The sequence below is a fragment of the Podarcis filfolensis genome (assembly GCF_964270895.1).
Source record: "Podarcis filfolensis genome assembly, chromosome: 10".
In the NCBI taxonomy this organism is placed as follows: domain Eukaryota; kingdom Metazoa; phylum Chordata; class Lepidosauria; order Squamata; family Lacertidae; genus Podarcis; species Podarcis filfolensis.
The window spans coordinates 5,966,084-5,989,981 of NC_139612.1; the positions used below are offsets into that span (position 1 = coordinate 5,966,084).

Below are 23,898 nucleotides of genomic sequence, written 5' to 3' on the forward strand. Positions count from 1 at the left end.
ATGTTTCTGTTCCTAGATCTGTGAATTTGGATTTTAACTATTCTCAAGACCAAGAGATGATATCTAAACCTTTGAATATTCAAGTTTTTACCAGTGAAACAGGTAATGTATACATGAGACACAGACTTGTGAACCTAATTTACCCAAACCTTTGAGTTTTCCTTGCAGCTTAATTCTTTCTTATCTTTCACCATCATACAGTAAACCTATCCCCTTTAGGTATTTATTGTAGTTGGATACAAATGCCAGAAAACGTCATGCAGGAACCTAGCATTTGTTGTGAGAAATTACTGTCCTTCTCTACTTAAGTTGGGACACACTCTGTTCTCTATCACTCCTTCCATGAAACTTGCTGAGAAGAGCATGTCTGCATCACAAATCATGTAAGGCACAAATGATATATTCACATCAGTACCTGAGCTCAAGAGTGGTGTAACGAAACAGCTCTTGCATTTCAAAGTAATGTGTATGTTACTGATCTGCTTTTTTATTTCTTTTGGTAACGTGAAGGGTGTTTGATGATTACTGTGTTTTGCCTTGATACAGACATGAAAAGCAAACCTTTTTTCAGAGGTGTAATCATCCTGTCTCTCAATTGAATTCATTCCACTTCTACTACTAGCAGAAAATTTTACTAGAACTCCCAAAATGTAATACCATTACTTCAGGTTTAAGGATGAACTTGTTTGATGACACACTATATTATGATATAATATATGAGCATATATGTCTTAGATATTTGAGCCACAATTATCCAACATGCATAAAGGGTTTTTTTTAGGAAGCACCTCTGATATTCACACCTTAAGTGCACAATATCACATGTATTTGCCCTCTGAAGTGTTACAGGTGTGTGAGAGATGACTACAACACATTTTGGCAGTACACTCATACCTTGGATTGCAAACGTGATCCGTGCGGGAGGCATGTTCGCAACCCGCAGCGTTCACAGCCTGAAGCACCGCGTGTGTGCATGCGTGTGACGCGATTTGGCACTTCTGTGTATGCACATGGTGTCATTTTGTGTTTCTACGCATGCGCAAGTGCCGAAACCCAGAAGTAACCCGTTTCAGTACTTCCGGGTTCAGCACAGTCTGCAACCCACAGTGTTCGTAACCCGAGATATGACTGTACAGGAAGATAACGTGTGTTCTGCATCTGAACTCTTCTTCCATAGTGGGTAGGCTGGAAAAACTGAAATGAAATATCCTCTGCAGCTTCTAGTATAATACAGCTGCAAGTGACTTAAGTACCGTATTTTTCTGTGTATAAGACTAGGTTTTTTCCCTAAAATAGTGGGCGCCTTATACATGGGGGCATCTTATAGACGGAAAAGTACGGTACTTAACAAGTTGCTTTTTTCAGGGAGTCTGAGAGAAGGGACAGCTGTTCCTCCCAGGAAGCTTGAATGTTACTAGAGCAAACAACAAAATGCGTAGTTCAGAGAGGAAAGGTTAGAGCTACCATGTTTTTGAGCACAAGCGGTCAAACTGTTTGAGATGTGTTTGAGATTTCCTTCCTTCAGCTTCTAGGACTGAAAGAGTTTGAGGAACTGAAGAAATGGATCTAGTCCAAGTACCATTCTGTTTTCTTTTAAGTCTGCAAAGGAAAAGTCATTGATATTGTTAACTAAACCACCACAGGGAGATGACTCACAGATATGCATGTAGCCATGGAAGTATCATTCCTCACTGGGCTTTAATCACTTCATTTTTCTAATATTAAAGTGGACATTTTATAGTTGCAATTTTGTGAGGAACATACTTTCTTCTTCTTTTTCTAGGATGTCTCTGCATATGCTGTAACCTGGTTCCTGTTAGTCCTGAAGAAGTAACATACTCGGTGTCCTTTTTACATAAAGGTATGTCAATAGTGCACTCCTGTGCATGTCTACTTAGAAGTAAGCCCAACTGAGTTCAGTGAGGCTTCTCCAGGTATGTGTGGATAGGATGGCAGCCTAATGCATCTTGTCCAGACTTTGCTATTTGTATTCTAGAAGGCCTCATTCCGTTACAGGATTTGTATTTATTTTAATCTCTGTCGCCTCAAGCCTCCTTACCCCTTTGATACTTGCTTTTGTTTCATATCCAAATTTTCAAAAGCAAATACGTCTAATTTCAATTATTTAATTTTGTAAAGAATAAAGTAGATAGTGAAAGCACCAAAGGAAAGAACTATTTAATAAAACTGTATGGAAAATATCTTCTTGAATTCATTGTTTTTGTTGATGTAAAATACAAGAATTCAAATTCAAAAGTACTCTCTGCCCATCATAGAATTACAAATGTATGTAATTTGCCCATCATAGAATTTTGCATTGTCAACACAATCTAAGCTGTATTTTTACAACATTGCAAGAGGACTTTGGAATTTGCCTGCTTGAAATTTATTGTACTTATTTATTTAAACAAAGCTTTTTTGGGTTTTGCTTAGTAAATTTTATTCAAGGCCTGCTCTTGGCTTCCTTGATTCATAAATGGGAACCACATTCCCCCAGACACGATTACCTGAATATCTGCACTTCAGTGAATAAACCAGAGGATTTTATCCAGTGCTGCACAAATGGAGTCTTATTTGCGCGACAGAACTTCCCTTCTTTGCCTCTGCATTTGTGCTCCCGGTATCTCCTCTCGAGGGTCCCTCAACCCTCAGGAACAGATTTTGAGGGTGCAAGGGAGAGGGGCTGCAAGCGAGAGAAGTTTTTGTGCAAGCAGAACAGCAACACCGGACACAACCCAAGAAGATTCAGATAATAATAGTTTGCAGCTCAAAGTTGAACTTTGTGATGCAAGTGGAAGCAGAAGAGTTGGTTCTGTAATGTTACACACACTTACCTGAGAGAAACGACCAGGGAATTCAGTAGGCCTCATTTCTTAGTAGATATGCATAGGCTCCAAAGCATTTAATCCACAACTTCCTCTGAGGCAGATTTCTGATGTGTAAGAAGCTTCTAGCAAAGGGGTGGGTAACCTTTCAGGCTGTAGGGTTGTATCTGCACCACCACCGAACTCTCCCATTGGCCATGCACACATGGGAAGCAGATCACTTCCTCCTCATATGGTGGTCTAGACCTGGTGATCACTCACAGGTGATCCTATCCATCCTAGGGCTGTGTTCAGGGGTAACCTCTGCTGTGAGGTGAGGCAGTGGTGTCTTTCTAATGCTGAATTAAGATATCTTGGAGCTCTGGTCCAGTTCTCAAACTAGGACCTCCCTCCCTTCCTAAAGGTACACATGAAATCAAGTACCACAAAGTAAGTCTTGTGGTTTCTTAAAGAATGGCAAATTGATCATGGCACAAGTTTTCATGGACCAGAAGAAATACTCCTGAGCATGCGCAGATGGGGCAATAGAGTTAGGCTCTCACAAAGCAAGTTTGTTGAATTAGACCCTTCTTCCACCATAGCATGCAGAGGTGTGCATGTTCACATACTTGTTGTTGTTTAGTCGTTTAGTCGTGTCTGACTCTTCGTGACCCCCTGGACCAGAGCATGCCAGGCACTCCTGTCTTCCACTGCCTCCTGCAGTTTGGTCAGACTCATGCTGGTAGCTTCGAGAACACTGTCCAACCATCTCGTCCTCCGTCGTCCCCTTCTCCTTGTGCCCTCCATCTTTCCCAACATCAGGGTCTCTTTTCCAGGGAGTCTTCTCTTCTCATGAGGTGGCCAAAGTATTGGAGCCTCAGCTTCAGGATCTGTCCTTCCAGTGAGCACTCAGGACTCATTTCCTTAAGGATAGGTTTGATCTTCTTGCAGTCCATGGGACTCTCGAGTCTCCTCCAGCACCATAATTCAAAAGCATCAATTCTTCGGCGATCAGCCTTCTTTATGGTCCAGCTCTCACTTCCATACATCACTACTGGGAAAACCATAGCTTTAACTATACGGACCTTTGTCGGCAAGGTGATGTCTCTGCTTTTTAGGATGGTGTCTAGGTTTGTCATTGCTTTTCTCCCAAGAAGCAGGCGTCTTTTAATTTCGTGACTGCTGTCACCATCTGCAGTGATCATGGAGCCCAAGAAAGTAAAATCTCTCACTGCCTCCATTTCTTCCCCTTCTGTTTGCCAGGAGGTGATGGGACCAGTGGCCATGATCTTCGTTTTTTTTGATGTTGAGCTTCAGACCAATATTTTGCGCTCTCCTCTTTCACCCTCATTAAAAGGTCCTTTAATTCCTCCTCACTTTCTGCCATCAAGGTTGTGTCATCTGCATATCTGAGGTTGTTGATATTTCTTTCGGCAATCTTAATTCTGGCTTGGGATACAGAGAGGCATATGTGCGACACTGGGAACGGCATAGATGCAAATGAAAGACAATTTCAAATTTAAGGTGGAAACCTAGCTGAGGTGGAACTTTCCAATTTCTATTTTTCTATTATTTGTTCAGGAATAGTTGTATAAAACTGACTTTGTGTCTGTGGTATACCAAAACTCCCCCCTCTTAATCTTTTGCAGGTTATAGTAAAACGTATACTGTTACTCTGGAAAGAGGGGATTCCTCAGAAGTGAAAGATCTTACTTTTTTAAATCTTGGTAAGTTTCTAACTTCCTCTTTCTCCTTCAGTACTTCCCTTGATTACATACAGTTATGATCAAAAATCCTTAAGTGGTTTTTTTATTGTGAAAAGTGGAAATGTACATATTTTCCTTCCTTTGTCTTACATGGGTCTATTACGCTTTCCCAAGATGATTGCTAAATAAGCAAATCTTTCTGCATTGACCTTCATTTCGTTTGGCCTTAGCAAGTAGCTTTAGTTGTCTACAGTCATGAGACCATAGCATGCTTTTGGGGGGAAATGAGAATAACCAGGCTGCTTATTTCCTGTGGCACGGCATGCATAAATCTTGCTGTCTTGTGTATTGTGCCTCTGAGACACAGGAGTGGTTTTTGCTGGCAAAGGAAACTAGGCTGGGAGTCATGTAGTTGGCACACATACAGGATACAAGTATTCTGGTTTTAATGAGATTAAACATACACAGAATATTGTTACAAAAGTTGGGTGCCTCCCTCTCTTTCTGCCGAGCAGCGGCAAGAGCCCCTGGGGTTCCAGGCACTCACTTAGGGTCTATGGTCCTTTGGAGAATTGAGACATGGCAGAGGCTGTTGCATCTTTAAAAAACATACAGTGGTACCTCTGGATACGCATACCTCTGGTTGCGTATCCTTCAGGATGTGAATGCAGCGAACCCGGAAGTATTTTTCTGGGTTTCGCCGTGCACACATGCACAGAAGTACTCTACCGCGCACATGCACAGAACAGGCACTTCCAGTTGCGAATTCCTCCGGAACGGATCCCGTGTACAACCGGAGGTACCACTGTAGTTTGTTCACCTATTTACACGTTTGGGCTGCATGGAGGGAGTCCAGAACTAACAACATGGTTATTTCAGGAGGGGCTTGTATTATTATTATTATTATTATTATTATTATTATTATTATTTATTTATTTATTATTTAAAAAATTGTATACAACCCTATACCTGCAGCAGTGCAGTCATCTTTCAGCCAGCCTGCGCAAGATGGCTGCTTTCTTCCTGCTTCTTATTCCCAGAACCCCTTGCTACTAGACACACAGTTACCCAGGCAACCTTCCAAACCCGTTTCTCTGTTCACACATGAAGGTTAGGAAAGCAGTTCTCTTGCATTGCCAATGACCCTCAGTGGCCTTTCATTGTTTCTTAATGGCCCTAGCTTGGCCAGGTCGTTTTGCGTAGGCTAGCCCAGGAATTCCTCTGCAGCTTGTATTCTCCCTGCAGATCCCTAATAACCAAAATCCTACCATTTATTAATTTCTAGGGTTTAGGGGGTCCCCCCTCCAAATCTATAACAATATTTTGAATACAATAGGTCTGAATAACTCATCTATCAAATAAACCTAAGCTGTAAGGATAATTAAGTGCTCAAAATTAACAATTCTCTTCTGTTTCTCCCCCCAAACGTATGTATATCTGGTTGTTGTGAAAACAACTACAGACTATTATGTGGCTGTCTACTTACCTGGACACTTCCTGCATCTTCTCAACACTCGGCATCCTGACCTGATGTGCTATAACTTCTTTCTGACAGGTACAGTGGATTCTTTAACAATTAGTTCTGCAGCAGCTTCTCTCAACAGAAAGTCCTTCTGTGTCCTTCAGGTGCCTCTACAGAAATGAAACCCACATGGACAATGCAAAATAGAAAGAACAATGGCTGAGAAATACACGTCGCACCACAATCACCACCTATTCGCAGCATTTGTAGATTTTAAAGCAGCCTTTGACTCCATCCCAAGAACCCGACTCTGGGACAAACTTAACAAATCATCCATAGACCGACGTCTGCTGCTACTAATATACAAATTGTACAACAACACATGACTTCGTATAAGATGCAGCCAAGAAGGTCAACTCTCTAATTTCATTAGAACAACAAAGGGAGTTAAACAAGGATGCATTTTGGGCCCCTTTTTGTTCAACATCTATATAAACTCCCTAATAGACCACCTACAAGGAGCGGATACACACGCCCCAAAATTAGTAGACAAAAAACTGCCTATCCTACTCTATGCAGACGATGCGGTTATATTGTCCCAGACGCAGATGGGTCTCAAAAGAGCTCTTAACAGCTTATCCCAATATTGCAGAGAAGAGAAATTAACAGTGAACTACCAAAAAACAAAAATCATGGTTTTCTCTAACAAAAGAAAAATATACAGATGGAATTTAGACAATCAGGAGATTGAACAAGTGACATGCTTTAAATATCTAGGAGTTATATTCCAAACATCAAGGAAGAAGACTGCCCACATAAATTACAGCTCCTCTACAGCACAAAAAAGTACAACAGCAATCCTAAGATTCCATCGTACAACGGGAGGAAATTTCATTCCTGCTACAATTAAACTATTCGTTGCAAAACCAACAGCACAAATACTATACGGCGCACCACTCGTCTCCCTCTCTAATCTAGACCCATATGAAAAGATACAATCAGGTTTCCTTAGATCACTCCTGCAAACACCTAAATGCGTCCCAAACGCCGCCCTACGACTGGAAGCGGGCTTATACAGCATTAAAGCCAAAGTATGGATAAGAACCTTATGCACTTGGTTAAGACTTAACAACTCACCGGCTGGACTACTTTCCCTGATGCTTCTTGACAAATTCCAATCTAGTTGGTTGAAGGGCACTCTCAGAAAACTGGCCACATATGGTCTCTCCCCAGAGTATCTATTAAGTTTAGAAAGGGGAAGGGCCAAGAACATAATCAAAGAAAGACTCAGAGACATTGAAGCCCAAAATGACTTTAATCAACTTCCGATAACTTACAAACTTCTATACAACCCCCAAAGGCCCCATCTAGCAAACTATCTCAAAGTTCTAGACAACGCTAAACACCGATGGGCATTTTCCAGGGCCCGCTTTAACGCTCTCCCTTCAGCTCTTCTAGAGGGAAGATACAATAAAATACCGATCGAACAAAGATTATGTCCCTGTAACAGCAATGAAATCGAAACCATTGGGCATGTCATCTTATACTGCCCATTATATTGAGACTCAAAAAAAGAGCTGATCGAACCGATTCTGAGGAAAATACCTCGCAGTACAGACGACACCTATATCAGACACCTCTTAGCTGACAAAGAGCCCGAAATTAACAGGTCTGTGGCAAAGTACTGTTACATTGCAACAAGAATAAGACGAGCAATGATGTCAACAACGGAGTTCAAATTGTAAACATCGAAGGAACGATAATAAACAGTAGCGACACCTGAATTGAATTTTTAAAACTTTAAAAGTCAAAACCTGGTTATAAATATAAGCACCAATTCTGTGAATTGGCCATATTTCTACTGTTATTTGTAGCACAATACTACTTTTAATGTCATATTTTTATAAATTGCTTCCTGGTCACTGACAGTATTAAAGATATTTGATTTGATTTGATTTGAAAGAACAATGAACTTTAAAGAAATTTAAAAGCAAAGCCTCAAGCTCTCTAACCAGTGTGTACTGTCATGCTCTTTCCCAGTTTTCTGCACTGGCTCTTCAATGATGAAATTTCGGCAAATTGGCAAAGATGCCATTTACACCACTATGTACTCAGTGCACAGACAGATCATGCCCTGAGGGCATCTTCCACCAGCATATTTTCACCACATATGCCTTGGAGATAAATGGGTGTTTGCACAGGAGAACATTACACACTGTGTGCTCTTGAGCCGGCCCCATTAATTTCAAAAAGGGGTTTGTATGAGAACTACAGAGTTTGACCTCGCAATAATTTGGAAGCAATGTCTGGGCGGAAATTGCTGAAATGTCCGTGAAAATGTAAACATATGGCAACCCGTGTTGGATTTTGGCAAATTTCCAAAACAACGACAACAAAAAACTCAACAATTTTGGCTAAGTTTCACTTTTTGAAATAAGGCAACCCTAGCTTATTCCCAGATAGAATTGTGTCTAGAATTGCAGCCTCATTGTTTTATCTTCTCATTTTTACTGCACGCTTGCATGGTTCTAGTTTTTCTTTTACCTGCTCCCACCCACCAAATATAAAACAAAAACAGGAATGTGATCCTACCTTTTCCTCTTCCAACTGTGAGACAAGCTAGGCAGTTTATGTGGGATATTTCCCCCCACTTTGAAAACATGACCCCATAGGAAGGTTTGAATGGGTTTATGATGAGACGGGAGCTTTAAGTTTCTCTCTCCATGTTGACATCTTGACAAAAATTACACCTCCCACCCCCCACAAAACTGCTATACCCCTGCGGGGGGGGCTGTATTTGGGGGTTCTATGTCAGGTTTTAAATCCTTTTTCATTTGTTATTTGCTTGCCTGGACTTCTCTGTGAGTAAGAGTGGGATATCAATTTAAGAAATAAATATGTAATACCAAGCCATATAGTTGTTAGATTGGGTGGGGTAGATGAGCATCCTCCATTGCCCCCCCTTCAAATCTGGTGAGCCCTTCATTAGTTTAATGTAAATACTGTTCATGAGTCATGTGTCATTGCTAGCTTTCTTTGATCACGTAGCACAGGAGCCACAACTTTCGAAAGCTCTTAGAATAAAGGCAAACATGTGATGCAGGAGGTTCCTTTCCTGTCTTGATTCATGTTTTCAGTCACCTAAAGGCAAAAGCATTGCAGCCCTTCTGAGAAATGCCACCAACCTTACTCACCTGAAAAGCACACCATATATTAGTCATACACTGAAGCATGCAAAACGAAGGGTAAAAGTCACTGGTGTGTTATAGGGCTTGTTCCTTATGGAAATTACTCTGGGGCACGAGGGGATTTGTATATTTCAATGTGCTGTGTGAAATGTAAACTACTTCTCTGCAACCCTGTGTTATTCAGGTGGGAATGCAAAAATTAATAGCTTTCACACGAACGCCCTCCTTTCGCCTCTCAAGTCGATGGTCTTGGATCGCAGCACAGGAAGCATATTTACCGTTGCAATAAACAGGCAGGCCTTGCTGCAGTTTTTGTGGAACAGCAAGTCGGACAACGACAGATTGGCAGCACTTCACTGTTTACTTCTGCATATTGGAAGCGCTAAGGAATTGGAAACCCAGGTGGGAAAAGGATTCATTTTTTTCATGCAGCACAAATGTCATTTTGTGTGTAAAACATAACAGCACAGTTCCTTTTATTAAGCAAATAGTTGCTAAGGCCATGTGTCCCAATATTGGCGTTAAAAATATGCCGCAATCTGAAAGCAGGAGCCCATATATATGTAGGAATTTTAACGCAGCTCCTACAGAAGTTTAGCTTCGCAACGAGTTTCACTGGCTTGCCCTAAAGTAGGTCAGAACAAAGCCACAATCTGGTTGGGATGGGTGCAGTGGTAGAGAGTTGGGGAAACTAGAAAATGTTCCAGAGATAATCTGCACTCATTGTATAAATTTGCATGCAAAAAATTAGACGACAGTAAGATTCAGATGATTTGGGGAGACTTGATGGCCAGTCAAAATGGCAGGAGGAAGAAGTTTTGTTGCTTGTAGGTGATTTGGAAGGTGGCATATGTTTAGTCTTGACTCAGGAAAGCAAAGCACAGAGATTTAAAGTCCTTATATTTTTACTGTAAACCTTCACACCTCAATCTTTGCCGACCATTTTATATTCTTAATTTCACAGATTATCCAGTGGATTATAGAGAACGCAGCCACTTGTTTTACATTTGACCCCATACAGGAACTTATCACTGGTAGGTGCTTCTAGGATTGGTGTCAGACTGGAAGTAGTGTGGGGTCTGTACACATGAGTTTGTTTGCCTAAAAATTCAGAGGTCACGAATCATTGGAGGAGAAACCCATTGGGAGGGGAATTTAAGTCAGGCTGACTAGCCCAAGGTCACTCAGAGAACTTCATGGCTGAGAGAGAATTTGAACCATGGTCTCCCAGGGGCTGGTCCAGCTAATACACCACTCCTTCTGAGAAGCCCAAGGAAACCCATGCCGATTCTTCCTATCTGATATATTCTTTGAACTCCTGGTATTTTTTGGAACACTTGCAGGAAATACGTTGACTTGGAGGTCGCCAAAAGCCTTCATTGAAATGTTCTCTCAATTTTCTCAGCTTCTTTGTCCTGGAGAATGTGTCTGAAGGACAGCAAACTGGATAGTGTTTTACCATATACACCACTCCTGTACTGGAATGAGGTAAGACAAATGCAGAACTGAAGAACTTACCCTTTCTCTTCAGCTAGGATTTAATTAAGAGTCTGTAATCACTCCTCTTTAATATGGCCCCATAATTGGAAACGGGGGGTGGTATCAGGCTGCCCCTGTTCCTGTGTGGGATTCAGTCACAGACCAGCAAATTTAGGTTGTGCAGTTACAGAGGATGTGTCACTCTTGCACAACAAACCCACGACCAAAATGGGACTTCCCAAAGTTACAGGAAAATGCACTGAAAAATGTGGTGTAACAGTTGGTTGACGCAAAGTTGTCTAACCTCCCTGCAGTTTTTTTGCAAACAAATTGGGATGAATGCTTAATAAGCAGGTTGTCTTGAAGCAACCTTGAACACAGAAGAGAAGATGATTCCCCTTTTTTTCCATAGCCTGCTATCCAAGTCTGCAGGGAAAATTGGTGCCACATCCCTAGCCTAGATTAAGATCTTGTGTTCTTGTATTTGTAGGATATCCCTGGAATCGTATGCAGAACACACATTATCTCACTACCTGTGTTAAAGGTATGTCTGCATAAGAGACACTTGCTAGCAGGATAGAGAGTTCCATGTTTGTGGTTTTCAGAAATACTTATGTAGGTTTATCTGTATGTGTAATTCATCATATTTTACAAAATTGCCACAAGGGGACACTATTGTTCCACATTGTTTTTCAACAATTCTATCAAATACTGTATAGCATACTTGCTGCAAGAGGCAATACCTGCAAACTCTGAGACTGAATGGTGCACTAAATGCCTTAAGCATCTGGATTTTGAAAAGATTCCAACATTTACTGTTTTTCATAGAGTAATATCAGAATTCCACACCCTCATGGATTTTATATGGCAGATGTTTAAGCAGGAGCAGGCAGGATTCAAGGACTATTGTTTGACTTCATATTTCCTTCAGAATCCATGTGAATGTTTCATTCAACATAATTGTTTTATGTTGTACTGATGTGAAAACGTTGAGCATACATTAAAATTACAAGCAAGGTCACTGCCAAATACTTCAACATGCAACTAAATTGTTGAAGTTAATATCTGAAGATTTAGCATAACCAAACCTACCCTCAAGATTCCCCATCTTCAGGAGAAAAATGATGGTTGCATGTATTTTGTTTCAGTGTATAAACATTTGAACTTAGCAGTTTTGAGGCTGTGCAACAGGTTAATGTCTGGGTGATGCAAAATTTCTCTATCACTCACTTTAAAGCTCTTTGCATTCCAAAGCTAGACTCTGCATGTCTCATTATCTTGGTTTGCTTAACTTTTGTTTATAGGAGGAAATAATTTCTCTGCTCTCTCTCTCGCTTTCTCTCTCTTAAGGTACAGAAGTGCAAAGGCTTCTGGGAAAATCTAGGTTCAAGCTTGGAATGCTCCAGATGTTTTGACCCACACATGTGTTTCAACAGCAAGCTGCTTAGGCTGGAACGGGATAAACTGCTTTCAGTTGAGGTAAATGGATCTCAGTAATGAATATTATGGTACAGCCAATTTATCTGTATACTGTGTTCCTCATAAGTACATTGTGCTCAAAGTGGTTCATAGGATATATAGAGTATAGTAACCACAGTTATAATACATTACTATATAACAACCAGTGCAACAATTGCAGTTGATTTAAAAAAATATCAGAAGATTAAATGAATGTAATAGGATGTACCAGTAGACCACAAAACAATATCCAATATCAATGTTATAATCAAATTAAGTAGTTCATTTAGTAGTTAATAATTCAAAGACCTAACAGTATGATACCACAACCACATCAAGCTAACAGAAAAAGAGGATATGAGAAAACAAAATAGCCACAAGACACTTTAGAGAACTCAGATGTGTAAGTGGATTTGCATATTGATTAAACCACATGACAATTTTTTATGTGAATTGCTTGTTGGCAGAAGTAGTTTTGTAATATATGGTTGCTGTATTAGAGAAATAACGCATTTTTGCACAGTCACTCATTTCTCTTTAACTAAAACCACCGTTTTGATTGGTAATTGGTTCTGTGTTCATGAAGAAAGGTTTGTCCTACAGTGAAGAAATAACTGGGCCTTGCTGTGGATTCACACATTCACTGGTAACTTTAAATGCTCATTTAGACATCTCTTTGTCTAATCCCATTTCAGCTCTCCTTTAATCTTCCATCCAGATGGGTGTGATTCAGCCTGGGGTGACCAATGTAGGCTATGCATTTTGTACACGTGGCTTCTCCTAGTCAGGGCAAGGGCTGGTTCGGGTGTAATGAGCAACCACAGTTTCCCATTCTGTGAATTAGCTTACATGAAACTCAGGTTCATGCATTTCCCACTATCCTACTGTTGTGTAGCCACAAGGAGATTAGCTCTCCATTGTGTCCTAACCTAGGGTTCTGTGGGTGGTTAAACTGCAGGTTGTTAGAACAAGACAGAATCAAAACATTGTGTAACATCCTTGCTTGTTCTGAGACAACGGTATAAACAAGAAGAGAGGTGGGAAGTGGGAAGGCCAAGGGAGGCTTATTCACATATCTGGAATCCATGTTTTTTGTAACATCTCGGCCAGCTCAAAGAACATTCTGGGGAGGACCCACTTTTATTCTGGGTCACATCCACTGTATTCTGGTTTTCTGGAACTTCACTAAGAACTTCTGAAGCTGTTGCTTGCACAGTTGGAGTACATAATTTGACAATGTAGGTTTCCTGTCTTCCTTCCTTCCTTGCTTTTATTTTGACTTAAAATTCTTATTAGACATTGATAGAATAAAATTGACTGTATCTCATAACGTTCTTAATTCAAGTAATTTACACTTTGATTTAGAGAACTGAAGAGAGAACAATATATACGGAAAGCATGCTTGAAAACGCAAAGAAGTAAGTTGATTTCTGTAACATTTCTGTTTCCAGAAAGTGAAAGACTCCCTTTTAAAGGGTCTGTCCGTTTTTAGTGTGTTTATGAAATTTAGCTGGAGAACAAGTTGCAGATGCCTGCAAAAAACACTTTGGCTCCTCATGGCGAACAGTCAATGGTCCATTGGTAACTTCAAACGGTGTGGGTTTCTGCTCTCAGATTAAGCAGGGACACCATCTTGTTGGGACTGAGTTATGTTGGGCTCCCCACAAAATTTGATCCCATCACTCACGTACCCCAGGGGACACATGCCACCACCGCCCCCATTTGCAACAAAAGTTGGCGCCTCTGATGTTGAGTGTCCACCCTCTTCACCTTTATCAGCACTGGCATTTATGTTGGACTTCACAGTGTGATGGTACAGATCCATGTGACAACTGCTTCTGTGTATTCTGACTGAGGCAGGCATCACTTGACACGGAAATGCCACCCTCCCTGTCATTTTCAGGCTGCCCCCAAGACAAAGCAGCATGCCTTGCGGCACTGGCATATCCGTGGCAGGATTTTTAAGTGTTCATGGACCACCTGGAGGAAAGCAAGGGATTGGCTCTGTTGTATAGAAGCCTAGTTAATTATGGTAGCAGTATCAGTATTTCAAATAAAAATATGGATGGATAGAATGAGGAGTGGTTATTCTGTAGCATATAATAAGCTTTACTGGGCATTAACTAGTGACATATAAACCAGCTGTCTTGAGACTAGTTTCCATTTTGAAGAAATGCTCGTTTTGTGTTATTAGTATTCAGTGAGTTATCCAGGTTTGGTGTGTGATATAATTCACGCCTTATCCTGTTTTGATTTGCATTTTTGCAAGCTTCCGCCTGTTCTATTTGTTGGTGTGTGAGCATCTACTCTTGGGTTTTCATTTCTTTCTGCAGCAGAGTTCCTTTTACAGAAAAGTTTTCTTGCGTTTTTTAATTCTTTGTAGCAGCAGCAGCAGCATTCCAGCTGTCTCTTAGTGAAATTCCCATTACAGGAATAAACACCATTTGGTTCTGTTTCTCAGAGTCTTTATTATTTACAAAACATTACACTGGTCATTAATAAAGAACAAAAACAAATAAAGCAACATAATTTATTTCTCTTTTTAGCTGTCCGGCCAGAGACCTAATCCTGACTCATTCAGGATGTCTTGCTGGACACTATTTTCAGTTTCTGTTGTGTTTTCATTTCAGAAATCAGTGGTTGTTGTGTAGATTGTGTCTGTTTTCTACATATGTTTGAGCAATTCCCCCTTTGAAGCACATTAGTAACGTTTTTCTTTTCACTTAGAGTGTTTTCCAGCCTGAATAAATGGAACACAGGTAAGACTAGTATTCCCTGACGCTGAACGGCTACAAATAGTGATATTATATTCCTTCCCAGTGTTCCCTATAGACTGACATTTTTATCATGCAGGCAACTCCCAATTTACATGCGGGTTACATTCCACACTGTCACATGTGTAACTGAAATCATGTATATTGGGAGTACTTTGGAGAGTCCTACTAGCTTGCAAGGAGACTCCATAGAGGGGCTTTGTTGAGGCTGCTGAGCCTCCCTGCCTAACAGCCGACATGCGGGATAGTGCAGCAGCACCCCCCTCCCGCTTCCCTGCATGTCAGCTGAGTGAGTCAAGAAAGCCACGCTGCCCCTCTGGCTTCTGTGGGTTGCACAACTGACATACAGGGAAGTGCATATGGCGGCTGCGCTACTCCGCATGTCAGCTGTTAAGCGGGGAGGCTCAGCAGCTCCACAAAGCCCTGCTGCCCCTCTGGCTCATGATGAGCTCCTCCCCCAAGCCCAAACAAGATGTCTACTTTGGGCTCTGGGGAAGGTCTCCTTGCGAGCCAGGAAGACTGTTCAGGGTGCTCCCCATTTCCAGAATCCGCTTCCAGGTTCCTGGCACCACGTGTGTGCGTGGTTGCATGCAAATTGCCTGTGTGTAAATGGTGAGTTGCCTGGTACTGAAAATCACACAGATTTGCTGAAGACAGAGTAAGTGTGGGGGAGGGCTTTTAATTAAAATGCAGGAACACTGCTCTAGATTTCTTGGGAGAGGTACTTGGATGAAAAGATTGCTGTTGGAAATAAGTTTGCGGGCAAATATATTTGCTTCATTTCAGCAGGGAACCCCACCGCTCTGTATTTCCCTAAATATGTTTATTTATTGTGGAACTTTTAGTAAAGTGTTCCAAGATCAGGGTGCTGATAGTTACACATAACTTAGAGGTACCATTTGGAAGTACCCAAGTCCTGTCTCAAAGGCATCTGCAAGTTAATTCCCATTAAGTTTGGGGGCCTAAAGCATGGGCTGAACTGCTCATTGTGCTTAAAGAAGCAAAGTGGCAAGTAAGCAATGTTTTGCTTCTAGGATCCCAACCTACACACCAATAATCATTTGTTTGCCTCTTCAAGGACCCTGTGCATGCTGTGAGCTATGAATGTCAACTTCAGAACAAAGAGCATTTTGTATTATTTCCCCTGGTTTCTCTGGACCTGCTGGCTCTAAAGGGCTTATGGTGTTTAGAGGGGCATCTTAGATCCTACCAGCCTGTTCCTATGTTAGGCTTCTCAAAACTCACTCCAAGTTTTCTCAGGCTTGGTGCAAAGGCAACCCTCAACTGAGCTTGCCTTACAGAGCCATGCATGGATATTTTTAAAAAATGGATAAGAAATTTATTTCCTTATGGAGAAAGACCATCACTCAGTGGTTGAGAACATACTTTGCTTGTAAATGGTCCTGGATCCCTCTTCTCTATTCCTGGCAAGCTATAGATGCATCAGTGATCTGACTCAGTTTAAGGCAGTTTCTGTGTTCCCTGATCATCAAAATGCAGGCAACATGTTGGCACTACATTCAGAAGCTGCTCAAACATGTGCCCTGTTACCCAGAGGACTCTGAGGTATAGCATAGTCCCTGAATAACAACAACATAATATGGCCTCTCCTTCTCTTGTTTAATTTCAGAAGAAAATATGGTTCCTCTCTTCCAGGAAGAAGATTACCAGCAACGGTTGCTAACAGGACTGGTATGTGTTGGCAATAGGTGGCACAAGTTGTTTAAGAAAGGATATTGGAAAGTGTAAATGCAAATGTTAGCGTTCAACTTCTTCATGAAGCTCCGTTTTCTTTGGTCAGCAAAACTACTATACAGAAATGCTCACACATTTCATCAGCTTGAATTTTTCATTGTAAACAGCTCTTAGGTAATCTTCTGATGTTGAATATGAGCTTTTGGACTGCTGAGAAAATACCATGCAATACCCACTGGCAACCTCCTACTAAGACCCTCTCTGTATAGAAGGCTCTAGACCCCAATTTTCACTTCTGGAATTTACATAATAAGTGGGAGTATGGGTTGCATGTGCAGAAAATAAATTGGTTCGCTTATTGTTTCCATGTCACAGGTATACGTGGAGGTCGCAGGAATACATGATAGTCTGAAAGCACATAAACCCATGTTTTTCTATACTTATACAGCATAAGATCATACAATGGGTGGGGGGGAGAGGAACGCATTAATTCATGCACTATGCTGTTGTGAGTCATATGACTTCAAGTGTTGCATCTGAACTCACCACAGATATCTTCAGTGTGATCCTACTGGACTTCTTTTGTTTTGGGATATTTTTGTACCCAATTTCTTATAGTGCTGCATTTGAAAAAGTATATCCCTATGATTTTACTAAAACACACATTGCCATATTTGTAAATTTCTTGTTGTTGAGAATTTTGATTAATAGTAATGAATTAAACAAAATAACGGTAATGAAAACATAGAAAAGAAATACAACAAAGAACAACAATGAACCAGGAAAAATTAATGTGAGACAAAGCATAAAGAGGACCATGGATCATAGAGTCCTAGATCATAGAATTGTAGAGTTGGAAGTGAACTTGAGGGTTGCCGCAATCCCCCATCCAATTATTACTTGTGGCTAAAGCATAGACAGTTGTTTGCTTTATAAAACTAATCTTAACTCCCTAGGATTACCCCTCCCCTCCCCTTGTTCTCCTCTTTAATATTAGAATTGTAAATTACCGGTTTGTATTTTCAGATGGTAGCACAGTTGAAAGATCATCTCACAAGGCACCTGCAGCATGTTGGCAAAAAGCAGATTGACCAAATAGCTGTGGATTATGTTTCGAAATCGGTTGGTTCTTTTTATGTATCTATGTATAAAAGTAAAACAATGTTTTACAGCAAGACATCATTTTGTCCCTTTAGAATGTGTGTGTTGCTGTCAGGCCTCACCATTTAGCCCGTGAGACTGTTTCCCCCAAACAGCACTCACCTGCCCTGCACTCGACATCCTGTGTGATGGAGAAGCAGCAGGATGGGTGCCAGTCCCTGTAGAAAGCAGGGGGCATCAGCTGATGGGCAGGGGAGCTCAGTCCTGCTTGGTTTGGCTGCACCAGACAGTTCCCTATGGGGAACTTATTGCCGCACCCAAACGCTGTGGAGAAAGCAGGATTGAATTCTCTGTTTAGCAGCTGATGTGTGGAGAGTTTACTGCTCCTTGGTTCAGGTATGTTGGCAAGCTCTTTGACCACATTGGCTGGGCCACCAACTCTACCTAGAAAGCTGCTTTCACATATGGCACATGTTGTTGGTGTAATTACAGCGTAGTCCTATGAACATTACTCGGAAATCACAGATAAGTTTCATGTGAGTTCAGTAGCACTTACTCTAAAGTAATTGTTCATAGATCTTGTCCCCTGCAGAGGAATCCCTAAGCATGTCTACTCAGAATCAAACCATACTGTGCTTAATGAGGTTCAGCCATAGTAAATGATTTTAATCTGCTTAATTGTAGTGATGACTGGTGAATAATTGTGAGAATTTTGAGAATAAGTTAGAAAATTGGAAAGTCTTGTACATAAGAATTCAAATATACCCCCTCCCCTTTCTAGCTGGATCTAATATGCTTGATAATGGAGAACGTTTGGAAGAAATATAGTCTTGGTCCCTGGGTCTTCTCATGGTAAGTAATTATTTTCCATTAAGTCACAATAAGTTCGGTAAAAAAGAGAACCCCCACAAAAGCTGAAAAGAGTGTTGTGTTTTATCTTTGGGGTGGTGAGATTGTGTCATGATTACCTGACTCCGCACATGGTAGACTTGCTAAGAACATTGATCAGAGCTTTATATGCATAAAGGTCTATTTAATCTTTTGTTATTGCCTGTGACAAATTCATTCAACATGTTCAACGATACATAGATCTGCTTATGAAACAACACAAAATGTAATTATTCTACAACTGTTGCTTTAATTTTTAGACTGTAATGTATTGTTTCATGCTTATGTTCCAGTTTAAGCATCAGAAGGGTCATTTTAGACATAGCATTCCTTACTACATAATACATGGTTTGTGAGGTCAGAAATGGGTGTCAAGTCTTGTATTGTATTAAGGGAAACTGAGGCACTTTAGTTACTGGTCGGTAGCCGTGTTGGTCTGCCGTAATCGAAACAAAATAAAATAATTCCTTCCAATAGCACCTTAAGTGGTTTTATTATACTCTCTCCTGGGATTACTTGTCAATGAAGAATGGGCTAAAAGTATTTTAGATGCATAAACAAGTTTGCAAACTCCTTCATCCTTTGCTTCATTGTCTTGCCAGTGTGGCTTTGACCCGGAGATTCTGACCTAATGTCCTGGCTAGTAAACTGATATTAAATTAAATCAGAGTTCCCTGTTTTGGAAGAACTGGTTAACAAAGCAGGTTCTCCAGATTGCAGCTAGCTTGCAGGAGGAGGGGTGAGCATATGGTTTATGAAGCTGGACTATGAATAATGAAAGGAGTTCAGGGAAGTATGTGAATTTGCCGTTCTTACATTCCATTCTGTTCTTATGTTTTATTCAGTAGGCAGGAAGGAAGATTGGATGAGATGGTCGTATTCTGTATCATGTGTCAGATTCTACAGGCCACCAGTGGAATGTGCATGCCTTTGCCTCCTGGTAAGTCCTAGGACAGTCAAGCTGTGTGTTCCATTCATTTAGGCAGGGAGAGCCAGAATGCTGTAGTAATTATGGTCAGTACTGGACTGGAGACCTGCATTTGAAGTTCCCGCTCAACAAGTATTTGCGGTGAACAATTAACGTTTGTAGGTTTGCAAGAGGCTCTGTGAAAATAATATTAGAAATATTGTAAAAAATGGAATAAGAGGGAGGAGGTTTTTAATAAAAGGCAATATTAGATTAAGAAATGCGGAAGAAGGACTAAAACGGAGGATTTGCAGAAGAGCTGAGGGAACTCCAAAAAAATATATTTGTGAAAAATTGTGTTATGTGTTTTTATATTTTTGCATTGTAAAATGAATAAAAAATAATTCAAAAAAAAAGAAGTAGTAGCTCCCGCTCAACTGTGAGGCTGATCATTTGAACTTTGGGCCTGTCTCTCTCTCTCTCATCCTGACATACCTCCATGGGGTTGTTGTCAGAGTGTAATTTTGTAGGAGTGAAAAGCCAAGTGTACCGCACCCTCAGCTTCTTGTAGGAAAGGGAGAAATATAAAAGTCATAGCGCCTGTTTGTGGAGGCTAGCTTTCTTCAGTCCCCACCTGTGTCTGTATACAGAGGAACCTTTAAATACTGAGTTTTTTAACGTTGGTTGTTTAGTACAATAATTTATATCTTGCCCTTCAGGATACAGATCCTACCGAGGCAGTGATAAAATCCCAATAAAAAACCATAAGTCAGGATCTTTCCTACCAGGCAGTTGCGAGAGGGGACTCTGTGGGGCAGGCAGAGCTGGAACAGATGCTTGGCACTACCTTTGCTTCCTCCTGTGCCCCCCCCCAGCCGCCTTCATGTCAAGATAAGGTGTTCTTATCTAGCAGTACAAAAAATCAAAACTAACAGGCGAGCATTGATTTGAATTTGTTCTATGCCATCATCCACACACCATTATAAGAAATATTCTTGATGTACAAATAATGTTGGCAAATTGTTGGTGATGAATGTTGCTTCTATAACCAATTCACCTTTATGAGCCACCGGGCGAATCATATTCTGAGCAGGGAATACCCGTGTTGCTGGGCAGTTTCCCAAAACAGCAAGGGGTTTCTCATCTGACCCAATAGACTTGGGCTGGTTTTCAATCCAATTAAGAATGTTTTTGCCAGAGAACTTGGCTAATCATCTTGTCACTTGTGAGGCCATTAGAGTAATGGTGTAACCCGTTGCTTATTTTTACTCAGAGTTGATCCATTGAAATTAATAGACATGACTAAATTAGGTCTATTAATTTCAGTAGGTCTGCTTAGTCGACCCTCACCCAGCAGTTCTGAATAGGGTGTTTGCTTTGCTTTTGCTGAGGAATATTTCTCTCTCTCTCAAACCGCAGGATTTCATACTCTGCATATAGTGCTGGGCATCCGATGTCTCCCTTTGCATGCACTCTTGCATTACATTGACCATGGAGTGCTACATTTGACGGAGAAGTGCGTAATGAAACTTTTGAAAGGTAAGATGGATTTTCCATATCCCATCCTTAACTGTTTGCTACTAGCAGCTCTGAATAGAACACTAGAACAGTAACAACTATTACTTGGAAATTAAGTCTCCCTCTCCTACGCGAAAGCGACGGAAGCTGGCATCACGCTGTGTCCTACTATGTAGATTTGTTATTTGGGATGGCATGCAGGAGAGAGTCTTGAATTTCCACTGCCACATACATAGCACAAACTTCAGTATGAAATGAGGCCTGCAAGTATCTCTCTCTCTCTCGCTCTATCTCTCTTTCTGTAAATATATATATGCCCATATAAGTGGGTCTGTTGTTTTTTGTAAAAAAAAAGGATGTGTACCAAAAAAGAGTTGGATTTTGGTTCACACTAAACTTTCCAGAGGGGCAGGACATGAGACTAAGATTCACTCCAGTCTTTCACTGCTCTTCATACTCTTGTGTTTATAGCATTGATAGAGAGATGTTTGGAAGGGTAGCATAAACAGAAGTGTCTTGCCTCACATCTCATAGGTCCACAAAAGTTTATGCCTTATTAATTTGTTATTCTTTTAAGATGCCACAAGACATTTTATGTTATCTCTGTAACATTTAAGTTCAATTAAAATATTTCAGCTGCAGCAAAGAACACCATAAATTGTGGGTAGAAATATTTGATATTACTGAATTCATGCTGATAGAAGAGCATAGAAAGGAGAAAATTTTGTGTTAGAATGGTTTAATTACGTAAACAGTAGATCTAAAATAAATTGACATACATGGCAGTAATTGGGGGAAGCCTTCTGCATGTAGGTTTTGATCATACAGTTCTGGGGCCCTTTTCAGTTACTGTGTTCCTTGCACAAGTCGTAATGTATTTATCTCGGAAATGGAAATACTGGAAAGGGACTTCACTTCCTCCAGAGTGCTCGTTGCTACAGCTTTACAGTAACATGCCCACAGTGTTTCTCTATCACCTCAATCGATTCTGCAAATCTCATCTCTTGTGCTTCTGCTTTATATAGCTCTGTTCAGCTGGTATTTATTAGGGGAGGAGGCAGTGGTTCCGACAACCATGAAACATCTAAGTTGACTGAACTAATCGTCTGTTCCGCCTTGGAAGTGTGGGCTTCTAAACTGTGAAACAGCCTGGAGGGACTGATGTTTTGGTTCCTCATTAGGATTTTGAAGTAGTTTGGTTAACAAAATTTTCTCCTGAACAGATTCACTCTCATTAATGGTTGCGTTTCGCCATGATAAAGGGATGTTATGATTTGTAGAAAGAGCAAATATTCCAGTTTTTAAAAGCTTTATGTTTTATTATTCTGAAGGGCATCATACTTAAAGTGTTTGCATCGGACCAGAACTGTATGTGATGATGATCGAAACAGCACCCTCTTATTTCTGTAATTTGTTGTTAAGGAAATGTGTGACATCATGTGATTACATCATGTGTTTTTCTCTTAAACATTATGGGTTGCTGCTGGAGAAATGCACAGCCAATAGGTTGCAGCACATGTTTTTGCAGCTACACACTACACGGAGAGCAGATGTACTTTTTCAGTGTCAACTGCGTTTGGCATTTAAGAAGCAGTTGTTTCAATGTAACTGGACTTTATTTTTCTTTTTTCTTTAACTTTTTCTTGTAGTTGTATAAAAATTTGGTCCCAGCCACTTAACTTGAAAATATTATTTTAATAAAAAGGTAAAGGTACCCCTGACCGTTAGGTCCAGTCGCAGACGACTCTGGGGTTAGGCGCTCATCTCGCTCTATAGGCTGAGGGAGCCGGCGTTTGTCCGCAGACAGCTTCTGCGTCATGTAGCCAGCATGACTAAGCTGCTTCTGGCGAACCAGAGCAGCGCATGGAAACGCCGCTTACCTTCCCGCCGGAGCAGTACCTATTTATCTACTTGCACTTTTTTGGCGTGCTTTCAAACTGCTAGGTGGGCAGGAACCGGGACCGAACAATGGGAGCTCAGCCTGTTGCAGGGATTTGAACTGCTGACCTTCTGATCGGCAAGGCCTAGGCTCTGTGGTTTAGACCACAGCGCCACCTGCGTCCCTTATTTTAATAGTAATGCACAAATAGGGTTATATATTAGAAAGGCTATGGTAAAATCCTGTGTTCTTGAATTCATGCTAATATGCAATCAGGCAATTACATTAAAATTATATTTGAGAGCGGATTTGCTCAAACTTATTTAGATCGTGAGCTAAGGTAACTGAGATTTAAAACGTTGGTTTCATAAGTTGTCTTGCTTATAAGCTGTTTTGAGGGGGTCAGGGTTGATAGCTACAAATATACATTTGGATATGAATATGCATTAATAAAATCCCCATTAAGACACATTCTGCAAACTGTAATCAGTGCAATTCAAGGCCATCTTTTCTTAAAGAAATGGAGGGTATTTTTAGCCAGCACGACACTACATGAAAATCTGGATCAGTTTTCTATATAAATCTGGTTTATTTGTGGCACAGGCTTGGGTGTTCTGTTCGTTATGACGCTATACCTTGGTTTCCACCCTTTTGAAAAGCTAAGCTCTAGTTCTTTGTAGCTAAAGCTCCAGGTACTCTGGGATGAAACCAGTTTTCTGGATAACTTCAATTGGACGCCTGGGTTGGGTACAGAGACTGACTTGGCTGCCCTGTATGAAGGAACACCTGTGTTGGGATACAGACAAAGGAATATGATGTTGTTGGTTTTCTTTGATTTTGCAGCAGCATTTGATACTATCAACCATGATACCCTCCTGGTTCGACTGCCGAAGCTAGGAGGGAGATTTAATGCCTTGTAGGAGTTCTGCTTCTCTTAATGTGCTTCCCCTACTTGGATAAGATTAATTGGTTAATTTTCAAGAAGGAAAAAACATGCAAGTTCGATGGTCTCTTTTATTGTTTAGAATTCCTGGTTGTA

General features: G+C 40.8%; 1 protein-coding gene across 1 annotated transcript in view; it reads left to right on the plus strand.

Moving 5' to 3' along the window:
- GSAP (gamma-secretase activating protein) overlaps nucleotides 1–23,898 on the plus strand; it is a 48,418-nt gene that overhangs the window by 18,532 nt on the left and 5,988 nt on the right. The window contains exons 12-27 of the mRNA XM_083575072.1: nucleotides 17–102; nucleotides 1,784–1,861; nucleotides 4,454–4,531; nucleotides 5,973–6,065; nucleotides 9,345–9,562; nucleotides 10,125–10,194; nucleotides 10,566–10,648; nucleotides 11,130–11,183; nucleotides 11,990–12,118; nucleotides 13,463–13,515; nucleotides 14,825–14,856; nucleotides 16,502–16,563; nucleotides 17,593–17,688; nucleotides 18,449–18,519; nucleotides 19,401–19,495; nucleotides 20,882–21,001. Of these exons, the coding sequence (XP_083431198.1) occupies nucleotides 17–102; nucleotides 1,784–1,861; nucleotides 4,454–4,531; nucleotides 5,973–6,065; nucleotides 9,345–9,562; nucleotides 10,125–10,194; nucleotides 10,566–10,648; nucleotides 11,130–11,183; nucleotides 11,990–12,118; nucleotides 13,463–13,515; nucleotides 14,825–14,856; nucleotides 16,502–16,563; nucleotides 17,593–17,688; nucleotides 18,449–18,519; nucleotides 19,401–19,495; nucleotides 20,882–21,001 (1,418 nt within the window). The remainder of the gene's footprint in view (nucleotides 1–16; nucleotides 103–1,783; nucleotides 1,862–4,453; nucleotides 4,532–5,972; nucleotides 6,066–9,344; nucleotides 9,563–10,124; nucleotides 10,195–10,565; nucleotides 10,649–11,129; nucleotides 11,184–11,989; nucleotides 12,119–13,462; nucleotides 13,516–14,824; nucleotides 14,857–16,501; nucleotides 16,564–17,592; nucleotides 17,689–18,448; nucleotides 18,520–19,400; nucleotides 19,496–20,881; nucleotides 21,002–23,898) is intronic.